The sequence below is a fragment of the Mus caroli genome, unplaced genomic scaffold (genome assembly GCF_978045245.1).
Source record: "Mus caroli unplaced genomic scaffold, Mus_caroli_1 scaffold_14, whole genome shotgun sequence".
NCBI lineage: Eukaryota > Metazoa > Chordata > Mammalia > Rodentia > Muridae > Mus > Mus caroli.
In genome coordinates, this window is record NW_028227269.1 from 10,650,534 (window position 1) to 10,662,746 (window position 12,213).

The 12,213-nt window shown below is 42.2% G+C and overlaps 1 protein-coding gene across 4 annotated transcripts in view; it reads left to right on the plus strand.

Annotated features, from left to right (window-relative positions):
- The window catches only part of Nbas (NBAS subunit of NRZ tethering complex), a 301,235-nt gene that overhangs the window by 118,747 nt on the left and 170,275 nt on the right, over nucleotides 1-12,213 (plus strand). For all 4 annotated transcript variants that reach the window (XM_029484416.1, XM_021178925.2, XM_029484417.1 and 1 more), the window contains exons 29-30: nucleotides 5,474-5,576; nucleotides 7,852-8,081. In XM_029484416.1, the coding sequence (XP_029340276.1) occupies nucleotides 5,474-5,576; nucleotides 7,852-8,081 (333 nt within the window). The remainder of the gene's footprint in view (nucleotides 1-5,473; nucleotides 5,577-7,851; nucleotides 8,082-12,213) is intronic.

Sequence of the window (12,213 nt, forward strand, 5' to 3'; positions counted from 1 at the left end):
CTTAGTTCTTCACGAGCTTCAAGTGTTTCGCAAATTGTATCTTATATCTTGGGTATTCTAAGTTTCTGGGCTAATATTCATTTATCATTGAGTACATATCATATGAGTTCTTTTGTGATTGAGTTACCTCACTCAGGATGATGCCCTCCAGGTCTATCCATTTGCCTAGGAATTTCATGAATTCATACTTTTTAATAGCTGAGTAGTACTCCATTGTGTAAATGTACCACATTTCTGTATCCATGCCTCTGTTGAGGGGCATCTGGGTTCTTTCCAGCTTCTGGCTATTATAAATAAGGCTGCTATGAACATAGTGGAACATGTGTCCTTACCAGTTGGAACATCTTCTGGATATATGCCCAGGAGAGGTATTGTGGGATCCTCTGGCAGTACTATGTCCAATTTTTTGAGGAACCGCCAGACTGATTTCCAGAGTGGTTGTACAAGCTTGCAATCCCACCAACAATGGAGGAGTGTTCTTCTTTCTCCACATTCTCACCAGCATCTGCTGTCACCTGAATTTTTGATCTTAGCCATTCTGACTGGTGTGAGATGGAATCTCAGGGTTGTTTTGATTTGCATTTCTCTGATGATTAAGGATGTTGAACAATTTTTTCAGGTGCTTCTCAGCCCTTCGGTATTCCTCATTTGAGAATTCTTTGTTTAGCTCCGTACCCCATTTTTAATGGGGTTATTTGAATTTCTGGAGTCCAGCTTCTTAAGTTCTTTGTATATATTGGATATTAGTCCCCTATCTTTTTCCCAATCTGTTGGTGGAGTTTTTGTCTTATTGTTGGTGTGTTTTGCCTTACAGAAGCTTTGCAATTTTATGAGGTCCCATTTGTGAATTCTTGATCATACAGCATAAGCCATTGCTGTTCTATTCAGGAATTCCCCCCCCCCCCCCCGTGCCCATATCTTCAAGTCTTTTCCCCACTTTCTCCTCTATGAGTTTCAGTGTCTCTGGTTTTATGTGGAGTTCCTTAATCCACTTAGAATTGACCTTAGTACAAGGAGATAGGAATGGATCAATTCGCATTCTTCTACATGATAACCACCAATTGTCCCAGTACCCTTTGTTGAAAATGCTGTCTTTTTTCCACTGGATGGTTTTAGCTTCCTGGTCAAAGATCAAGTGACCATAGGTGTGTGGGTTCATCTCTGGGTCTTCAATTTTGTTCCATTGGTCTACTTGTCTGTCGTTATACCAGTACCATGCAGTTTTTATCACAATTGCTCTGTCGTACAGCTTTAGGTCAGGCGTGGTGATTCCACCAGAGGTTCTTTTATCCTAGAGAAGAGTTTTTGCTATCCTAGGTTTTTTGTTATTCCAGATGAATTTGGAGATTGCCCTTTCCAATTTGTTGAAGAATTGAGTTGGAATTTTGATGGGGATTGCATTGAATCTGTAGATTGCTTTTGGCAAGATAGCCATTTTTACTATATTGATCCTGCCCATCCATGAGCATGGGAGATCTTTCCATCTTCTGAGATCATCTTTAATTTCTTTCTTTAGAGACTTGAATTTCTTATCATACAGATCTTTCACTTCCTTAGTTAGAGTCATTCCAACGTATTTTATATTATTTGTGACTATTGAGAAGGGTGTTGTTTCCCTAATTTCTTTCTCAGCCTGTTTATCCTTTGTGTAGAGAAAGGCCATTGACTTGTTTGAGTTAATTTTATATCCAGATATTTCATTGAACCTGTTTATCAGGTTTAGGAGTTCTCTGGTGGAATTTTTAGGGTCACTCATATATACTATCGTATCATCTGCAAAAAGTGATATTTTAACTTCTTCCTTTCCAATTTGTATCCCCTTGATCTCCTTTTGTTGTTGAATTGCTCTGACTAGGACTTCAAGTACAATGTTGAATTGGTATGGAGAAAGTGGGCAGCCTTGTCTAGTCTCTGATTTTATTGGGAATGCTTCCAGCTTCTCACCATTTACTTTGATGAAGGATTACTTTCTTGCTTTTTCTAGGGTGTAGTTTCCATACTTCTGTTGGTGTTTTCCCATTATTATCCTTTGAAGGGCTGGACTTGTGGAAAGATACTGTGTGAATTTGGTTTTGTCGTGGAATACTTTGGTTTCTCCATGTATGGTAATTGAGAGTTTGGCTAGGTATAGTAGCCTGGGCTGGCATTTGTGTTTCTTAGGGTCTCTATAACATCTGTCCAGGATCTTCAGGATTACATAGTCTCTGGTGAGAAATCTGGTGTAATTCTAATAGGCCTGCCTTTATATTTTACTCTACCTTTTTCCCTTAGTGCTTTTAATATTCTATCTTCATGTAGTGCATTTGTTGTTCTGATTTTTATGTGTCGGGAGGAATTTCTTTTCTGGTCCAGTCTATTTGGAGTTCTGTAGGCTTCTTGTATGTTCATGGGCATGTCTTTCTTTAGGTTTGGGAAGTTTTCTTCTATAATTTTGTTGAAGATATTTGCTGGCCCTTTAAGTTGAAAATCTTCATTCTCATCTACTCCTATTATCCGTAGGTTTGGTCTTCTCATTGTGTCCTGGATTTCCTGGATGTTTTGACTTAGGATCTTTTTACATTTTGCATTTTCTTTGATTATTGTGCCCATGTTCTCTATGTAATCTTCTGCACCTGAGATTCTCTGTTCCATCTCTTGTATTCTGTTGCTGATACTTGCATCTATGGTTCCTGATTCCTTTCCTAGGGTTTTTATCTCCAGACTTGTCTCCCTTTGGGTTTTCTTTATTGTTTCTACTTCCCTTTTTAGGTCTTGGTTGGTTTTGTTCAATTCCATCACCTGTTTGGTTGTGTTTTCTTGTAATTCTTTAAGGGATTTTTGTGTTTCCTCTTTAAGGACTTCTACATGTTTAGCAGTGTTTTCCTGTGATTCTTTAAGGACTTCTACCTGTTTAGCAGTGTTCTCCTGTATTTCTTTAAGTGAGTTATTAAAGTCCTTCTTGATGTCCTCTACCATCATCATGAGATATGCTTTTGAATTCGGGTCTAGCTTTTCAGGTGTGTTGGGGTGCCCTGGACTGGGCGACGTGGGAGTGCTGGGTTTTGATGATGGTGAGCGGTCTTGGTTTCTGTTGGTAAGATTCTTATGTTTGCCTTTCGCCATCTGGTTATCTCTGGTGTTAGTTGTTATAGTTGTCTCTGGCTGGAGCCTGTTCCTCCTGTGATTCTGTTAGCCTCTGTCAGCAGTCCTGGGAGTCCAGCGCTCTTCTGAGTCTCAGTGGTCAGAGTACTCTCTTCAGGCAAGCTCTCCTCTTGCAGGGAAGGTGCACAGATATCTGGCGTTCAGACCTGCCTCCTGGCTGAAGATGAAGGCCTGAAACAGGGCCTGTCCCAGAAGCTGGGTTGCCTCTGCAGTCTATGTGCTCACCTGCACAGACTGGTCTCTGAGGGACCTCAGACACAAGATGGCTCCCTCACCAGGTCTGGAGGTCAGAGCCCTCCCACATGGTCACCTCTCCCCTTGTGGGGAAGGCTGAAATTGGGGTCTGTGTCAGAAGTTGTGTAGCTTCTGCAGTCTTCTTGCTCACCCTTCACAGTCCACAAGCTGACCTGCGAAGGCTAGTCTCTGAGGGACCCGGGAGACAAGATGGCTCCCTCACCTGCTCTGGCAGGGAAGGTGCCTGGATGTCTGGAGTCCAAAACGGGGTCTGCCCCAGAAGCTGAGTCGCTCTGCCTGTCCCAGAAGCTGTGTCACTTCTGCAGTCTGCACTCTCACCTGTGCAGACTGGTCTCAGAGGACCCAGGAGACAAGATGGCTCCCTTGCGTCCTCTGGGGGTCAGAGCCCTCCTCTGGCGGGGAAAGTATGCAGATGTCTGGAGCCTGCAATGGGGGTCTGTCCCCGAAGCTGTGTTGCTTCTGCAGTCCTCTCGTCAGTCTCAGCAGTCCGAGAGCTGACCTGCACAGACTCAGTCTTTAGAATCTTACTTAGCAGTTGAACAAGGGTGGACTGTTGGGAGAGGCTAGTGAGTTCAACTGTACCTGCCACTGTGGAGAAAGAGGCTCTTACGGGATAGAAGCCACAACACACTTCACCTTCCCTAATCCACAGGCCATGTGGCTGTAAGGAAGGGCTCTGCAGGTTGACTTGGAAGCCCCACACTGACCTTTATGTTTATTCATCTTCTATTTGCAGAATATCTGGGGGTTAATGCACATTTATTATCGTGTAATGTAGAATACTGGGGTAAGGGATGTTGGAACCAGGTATGGCCTCATTTTGTCAATTCTAGGCCAGTGAGCATTAACTGATAAGTATGGCAATAGCAGTGTGCATACAGAAGGAGTAAGCTTGCTCTAGGGATCAGTAATGGCATTGCTCTCCTGTGGTACATTGTATGTTCAGCCAGTGTGGCCTCTTAAGGCCTTAGTGTCTAAAAAGGAGGCATTGGCTGTCTGCAGCTGCTATGTAGTGCCATCCAAGATTCAGTCAAGCCCAGGGGATCAGGAATGGGCATGAGTACAGTCCACTCAACAGTCTGGACAAACTAAACCAAACATTATCTGGATTGAAGCTGAATGTTCTGGTCTTTCTTGAGAATGCTTACTGGTCTTCCTTTTGAGGGAATCTTGAAAATTATGTCCCAGCAATTGTTGTAAAAGATTACTGTCTGTTTTGGAGCTTGAAGTTTCTTCTTAAAGCTGATGGCAATGCAGTAAGTACTCTGAGGCTCCTGCAGCTGGCCCTTGGGCTGCCACCTAGAAGGTAACTCCTGAAGGTCACTTTGTTGCTTGTCAACTTTGCTGCCTGAATTCCATGTAAAGCAATGGTTCTCAACCTGTGCTTCTTATCCCACAGATATCCTGCATATCAGATATTTACATTATGAGTCATAATAGTAGCAAAATTACAGTTATAATGTAGCAACAAAATTACTTCATAGTTGGGGTCACTACAACATGAAGAACTGTATTATAGGGTTGCAGCGTTAGGAAGGTAGAGAGCCACTGACTTTTAAAGCTAAGCCTCTAGCCACAGTGCTCGTGGTGAGCTCTTCCTTTGTGCCAACACTCATCTACCAGTGGGTTAAGGTTGCTTCCTGTGTCTTAATGTTCATATGAAATTTCAAAAGACCCTGAGTAGCCAGGTCTGGTGGCTCCTGCCTATAATCCTTTCATGCTAGAGTATAGGGTAGGAGAATCAAGAATAACTGGAGTTCTATGTGGATTCAAGGCCAGTTCAGTGGAGCCATATGATGGGACAGTGTCCTAAAGAAAAATTCCCAAACTAAACAGAACTGCGTAAACAACCAAAAGACCTATGCAGAGTGCAGTGACGAAGATGGAATTTGAAACTCTTGCCTGTCTCTGTTTTTCTACTTCATTTTGTTGTTTTTTTTCCCCCTCAACATAGGAACTCTGTTTACCATTTCTTGTATGTTCAAATGAAATTTAGCCCTATGGATTATTTGCAGGTCAGCATGTGCAGGATGCTAGTCCCTGGAGGGCTTCATGCTCTGTTTCTTTCTTTTCCCAGGCAGCCTTCTGTTGGTGAGTCTCACTGGAGGATGCTGCTGCAGGACATGTTGACCATGCAGCAGCACGTGTACACGTGCCTGGATTCCAGTGCTTGCTATGAGGTAACTCATGCTATAAAATAGTTTTTTTTTTTTTTCATTTTGATTGTTGTGTTCTGTTACAATGGAGAGACCATAAGAGGTACTGTATGCAGTGTGATTAACAGCTGCTTTCCTCACTGTGATGAATGGTAGCCAGCCTCTCCTTGATTCCTAAGTTCATATTTTCTGCTTTACATTTACTCACAAAGATGATGGTCTCCTGCACACACCTTTTGCTTGTTCCATATCACTCTATAGGTACCCAAGCCTCCCAGGTCACTCTTTCCTTCGTCACTCCCCAGTGCATGTTTCAGTAGCTCCCTCAAGTAGGGTCCATATCTACCCTTCCTGTGACTGTGTTTACACTGTTCCCTCTGCCTGGAATAGAGTCTCTTCTCTTACTTTGAAAACTCCTGATAAATCTTCATGCTAGGCTGACTACCTGCCAGTACCTCATATAACTTGCCTCCATTATAGCCTTTCTTTAAAATGCAGCTATGTAAGCCAGGCAGTGGTGGCGCATGCCTTTAATCCCAGCATTTGGGAGGCAGAGGCAGGCAGATTTCTGAGTTCGAGGCCAGCCTGGTCTACAGAGTGAATTCCAGGACAGCCAGGGCTACACAGAGAAACCATGTCTCGAAAAACTACAAAAAAAAAAAAAAAAATGCAGCTATGTACAGATGGGTTCCTTTGATTTTGGCCTTGAGGTTCTAGGTAGGCATTTTACTATTATGTTCTTGAATCTCTCTCTGTTAAGAAAGTGTTAGAAAGTATTTATAAGTTCTGAGAAAGTTCTAGAAGACAGTAATACAGACTTGACAAAACTAAAGCCTTAATATCTATCACCCTTTAGCATATAGTGTAACGTCTGATTTTGGCTATTAAATATTGTTGTCTTGGAAAATAATTTGAAAGTACAGTGACATAACGTCGAGCATGGTGGACAAAGACTGACATGCAGCCTGTTGAATAAAGTGCAGTATGTTCATTTTGGCAGGGCTGTTCAGTTCACGGTGACTAACATGCAGTTATTTTTCAATCTTGGCCCTGATGCTTTATTACTTTCTTGAATGAACATTGAACATTCATTTGGCTTGTGCTCTTGTGTGCTAGTTTCACCTGCCAGACAGTAGTGAGGAGGGCTGCCCATTCATAATGTGCTTTGGGTCACAACGTGCATTTTCCAGACCCTCTTATTACATGAAGTGAGTTCTCTTAGCAGAGGTTGCGATAAAGGCTTGTCTGATGTTACCCACTCCCAGGAGAGTGAATGGTGAGGCAACCCTACCGAATCTGGGTGCTCTTCACATGGAGCAGGAAGCAGCTCTTCTCCATGACATTGCTCTCATCTCATCAGTTTCCTCATGGTCTTCCTCCTCCCATGAATGCAGGAGAGAATGAATATCACAGCAGCATTGTAAGCTTTGGGGTCACATTAGTATTTCCTTGGCACAAGTAATCTTAAGGAATTAATTTTAAGTGACTCAGTGATGTGAGAATAACGAATTCTTGCAAGTGTTTTTTAATTTTATTAAAATACACTTTAATAGCCGAGTTGGAAAGTCCTCGGTGCTCCATTGTATAGTTTTAATGTTTCTGTGTAAGTTTGTGTTTATAGTCTCACTCATTCCTGAGTGGATTCAGATGAGGCTAAGGGAGCATCTTAGTAGGACAATACTTGTCCACTGTACACACACCTGGATTTCACTCCTGCTTCCCATGGATAGAGACTATGAATTCCTTTGCTGTTATGCAATTGTGAATTATGTGTATCAGAGATGGTAGTCAAAAATATGCTATATTAAGCAGAATGGGTCCAGTTGAGAGTCAGGCAGTGCATCTAACAGTTGGCTAGTGGATTTTCTTAATTGCTTATTTACTTTATTTATAGGCAATATATGTAATCCAGGTTAGCCGGGGCCTCAGTTATCCTGGCTGAATCTCTCAAGTACTGGGATTACTGGTGTGCGCCATCACACCCAGCTTCAATTCTAGTTTTAAATGGATGGACTTTACATACTTAAATCTTTACTGTGATGCCTTAAATAGCACGTTTTATTTGCTTCACCCAGTGAAAGTTCTATCTAAGGTGCATTTCTCTTATGGAGGTGAAATTCATAGAACAGCTACTTCAACATAGGCAGTGCATGCTTACTTAATACACACATGATGTCATGCAACCTCTAGTTCTAGGGTAGATACAGTTTCGATTTATTCCTTTTGAATTTCAGAGTCCTTGTTTTGTTGAACTGAGCCTCCCTTCTTTATCAGTAACTCTGGGCTTTCTTTTTCCCAGATATTTACAGAGAGCCTTCTGTGCTCCAGTCGCCTGGAAAACATCCACCTTGCAGGGCAGATGATGCAGTGTAGCGCCTGTTTGGATAATCTTCCAGCTGGTGCGCTCCATAAAGGAAAAGCCCAGTACAGGGTCAGCTATGAGAGAAGTATTGACTTGGTTTTGGCTGCCAGCAGAGAGTACTTCAACTCTTCTACCAACCTCACTGACAGCTGCATGGATTTGGCCAGGTAGGACGTCTGTGTTCTGGGTGCAGGTCCAAATGCAGATTATCTCAGTTGCATGTTATGTACACTGCATGGGGTGATATTGTTTGCTGATCTACTATAGGGAAACAGCAATGAATTATTAAATACCTGTATTCTCCCCCTTCCCCTTACTGGCATTTTTTTGGCTGAGTCATTTTGCTCATTATGTATAAGCCTTCTTTTCTTTTGTTAGTAGATGTTCATAGGTTTACCAGTACATTCAAGTTCTGAGATTTCAGTATTGTGGGCAGTGTTTATCTCCTTTGCATAGATAGCATAGATTCCAAAGTCACTTCCAGGTAGAAGTTTCTGGATTTTAAATTCAGTTCTTCTTTTATCCTACACATAGTTCATTCCTCTTCAATAACATGAGAAACAAGGTATATTTCTGAGTTTTTGTAATCTAAGAAAAATTGCACCAATCTTGGGGGGAAAATTTCTGAATTGAAATGAATATTTATAAAGTAGATCTTTTTAAAACCCAGAGTCCAGTAAAACTCATCCCCAAATATATATTACCTCTAAATGTTAAGTACTTCAGAAAAGTCTTTCATATCAGCCTGTTATTATTCTACTATTGTAAAAAATCCTGAGCTTTTACCCTCAAGCTTTGTAAGAGGTTTGAGACCAGAAGGTCATAGAAGAGGACCTTCCTCCTATGGCGAGATAGGAAGCCAGCAGGAAGCCTCGGTCTTAAGAGTTGTAGGCTCTTCCTTTTAGTGGTCCTGTCATTAGTTCCCAGTCAACCTTCCTAGGGCTGCAACCATTTAGTACAGTTCCCCATATTGTGGTAACCCCCATGAAATTATTTTGTTGCAACTTCATAATTGTAATTTTGCTACTGTTATGAATTCTGATGTAAATATCTGATATGCAACCTCTGCGAAAGGTTCCTTTGACTCCTAAAAAGATCACATCCCACAGGATGACAACTGCTGGTTTAGATAGTACCTTCCTGGGAACAAGCTACTAAGTCATGAACCATAGAGACTCAGTTTCACCCTTTGTAAACTGTGCCTTAGGTGTGCTTCTGTTTGCATTTCTCTGCCATCTGACTGTAACTCTGTTGAGCAACTTTTAGACCTAAAGGACTTTGGAAGTCCCAGTCTGCCCTGGTTTTCTTGGAGTTCTCCCTTTTAGACCATCCTAAGCTTTTTTCCCCTCCATTCTAGAAACACATTTTAAAATTTGCTTCCTATTATGAGGACAATAGGCATTATTTCTGACTTGAGCATTTCTTGTAACATCTGAAGTATTGTTTCTTGGTCAAAAAACGGAGGAAAGCTGAGAATCTCCTTACTGTCCTGTGACCCTGACTCTCCAACTCTGTATCCCAATCTTATCCTATCAGTCTGTAAGACATTCTGCACTTTGTTTCATTAAATTATTCACTCCTTATTTTAAGATGATGAAATACTTCAAGCTTAATCATTTGGGCTTCACTTACTTTGTAAATACACTTGTAATTTTATAAAATGGAGACATTATCCATTTTTTGTTATGACTTTTTTTATTAATGTATGTCAGTGTGTGACCTGAAGCATTACTGCGTGCTTCACAGCATGAATGGTTGCACTTGATTTTTTTCCTCCTCCTTCTGTCTGAATTTAGTTGGTGTGATGGTTTGTATATTCTTGAACCAGGGAGTGGCACCATCTGGAGGTGTGGCCTTGATGGAATAGGTGTGACCTGGTTGAAATAGATGTGTCACTGTGGGTGTGGGCTTAAGACACTCACCCCAGTTGCCTGGAAGTCAGTCTTCCACTAGCAGCCTTTGGAGGAAGACATAGAACTCTCAGCTCCTCCTGCGCCATGCCTGCCTGGTTACTGCCATGCTCCCACCTTGATGATAATAGACTGAACCTCTGAACCTGTAAGCCAGCCCCAATTAAATGTTGTTTTTTTTTTATAAGACTTGCCTTGGTCATGGTGTCTGTTCACAGCAGTAAAACCCTAACTAAAACAGAAGTTGATACCAGGGACTCAGGAATTGCTATGACAGGCCTGAGCATGCTTTTATTTGAAAGAATGTGGATTTTGGGACTTTGGATTTGGAAAACAGTGGAATGCTTTAAATGGGGCTTAATGGGTCATCCTAGTAGGAATATGGAAGACTTTGTTGCTGGGAGTGATTTGAACTATGTTGACCTGGCCCTAGAGATTTCAAAGGAGAATTTCAGTATGTGGCATAAAGACTGTTTTTGTGGTATTTTGGTGAAGAATGTGGCTACTTTTTGCCCATGCCTGAAAAGTCTGCCAGAGGCTAAGGTGAAGAGACTCAGATTAATCGCAATGACAAAGGAAGTTTCAAAAAAGCTCAGCAGAGACTTTGTTCTCTGGTTAAGTCTTATGAAGAGAAGGTTGAACAAGCATCGCAAGCTTAGAAAGGAAAAAATGAAAAAATATAAAATATATGGTTTGAGGATTAAAGGGGTACCAGGAAGTGAAATGGAGCAAAATCCTGTGTTCTAGGAGATAACAGATTAAGGGTGTGGGATCTTGGGGCAAGATCCTACCCAGCTAAATTTAGATCCAGGCATGGTGGTACACACCTTTAATCCCAGGAGACTGGTATGCTGATCTGTGCATTCAAAGCCAATCTACAGAGCAAGATCCAGAATAGCTAAGCTTAGGCAGTGAAGGATTTGGAAAACAGAAAGCCAGTGACAATGTAATAGTACATGTTCTAATTCCTGCCAGCAGCAGAACTCAGCAACTTCAGCCATGTGGCTCTGGCTCTAGAGTTAAGAATGGAACTACTTGGACAATTGATGCTGGTTAGCTGGAGCTAAGAAATTAGCAGTGATTAAGAAGAGACCAGCATCACTTAGGTGAAATCTTCTGGGAAGTGTTTTCTGGGAGCACAAAGAAGCTTTGTTCCAGAGATAGCCAAGGTTGTACCTTGTGCTGCAGCTGGACTTGGTAATGTGTAAGAATCACCCAGGTGGTACTGGTTTTGAAGGCATGAAGGTGTCATGAAGAACAGCTGATGCTTGGCACTGTGAGAGGTCAAGGAAGGCCTTTGGAGAAGGTATAGCCTCAGCTGTAGTTGATGGCCCAGGACTGAAGGGATCATGCAAAGGATTTGAGGCTTGGCACCATGAAGAGAGCCTATGAGAGGCTATTGGTAAAGCCTAGTTGGAGTGGAACACCCCAGTGTATTGGAGATGTCAGTACCATGGAATGATCACCAAGAACAGCAGCCGTAGTGGAGTGAGCTTAGAGTGCTACAGAGGGCAGAGCTGAAGAAGTGATGCCAGCCCTTAGGAGGAGCCCAAAAGATCAAGTAGAATCCCAGACACTGAAGCAAGAAGCTGTAACATTGAAATTGCCTTGGAGACTCAGAGCCATGGGATACATGCTGAGGAAATCTGCTAACAGGGAGTGGAACCATCCCAGAGAAAGCAGTTTGTTGCAGTCAACAAAGATGAAAAAGGAGTGGAGATCTGAAGACTGCCTTAACATCAGCCATGGAGATGCAGTGTTTGGAGTTTGCCCAGCTGGTTTCCTGACTTGCTTTGGGGATTACAGTTAATTAAGTTGGATGAATCTCAGAAGAGACCTTGAACTTTGGACTTTTAGCATTGTTGAGACTGCTATAGACTATGAGGACTTTGAAAGTTGGACTAAATGCATTTGCATTATGCTATGTTTAAGTATGGCCCCCAAAGACTCATGTTTTTGAACAAGTCTATGAAGGCCAGGGAGTGGAATGTGATGGTTTGTATATTCTTGGACCAGGGAGTGGCACCATCTGGAGGTGTGGCCTTGATGGAATAGGTATGACCTGGTTGGAATAGGTGTGTCACTGTGGGTGATCCACTAGCAGCCTTTGGATGAAGATGTAGAACTGTCAGTTCTGCCTGAGCCATGCCTGCCTGGTTACTGCCATACTCCCACCTTGATGGTAATGAACTGAACCTCTGAACCTGTAAGCCGTCCCCAATTAAATGTTGTTGGTTTTTTTTTTTTTTTTTTTTTTTTTAATAAGACTTACCCTGGTCATGGTGTCTGTTCACAGGAGTAAAACCCTAACTAAGACAGTTGCCTTCAGTTCTCCACTTTACAGTGCCGAGTTCTAGTAAAGCATGGGGGTAAGAGTTTTCTGGATCCA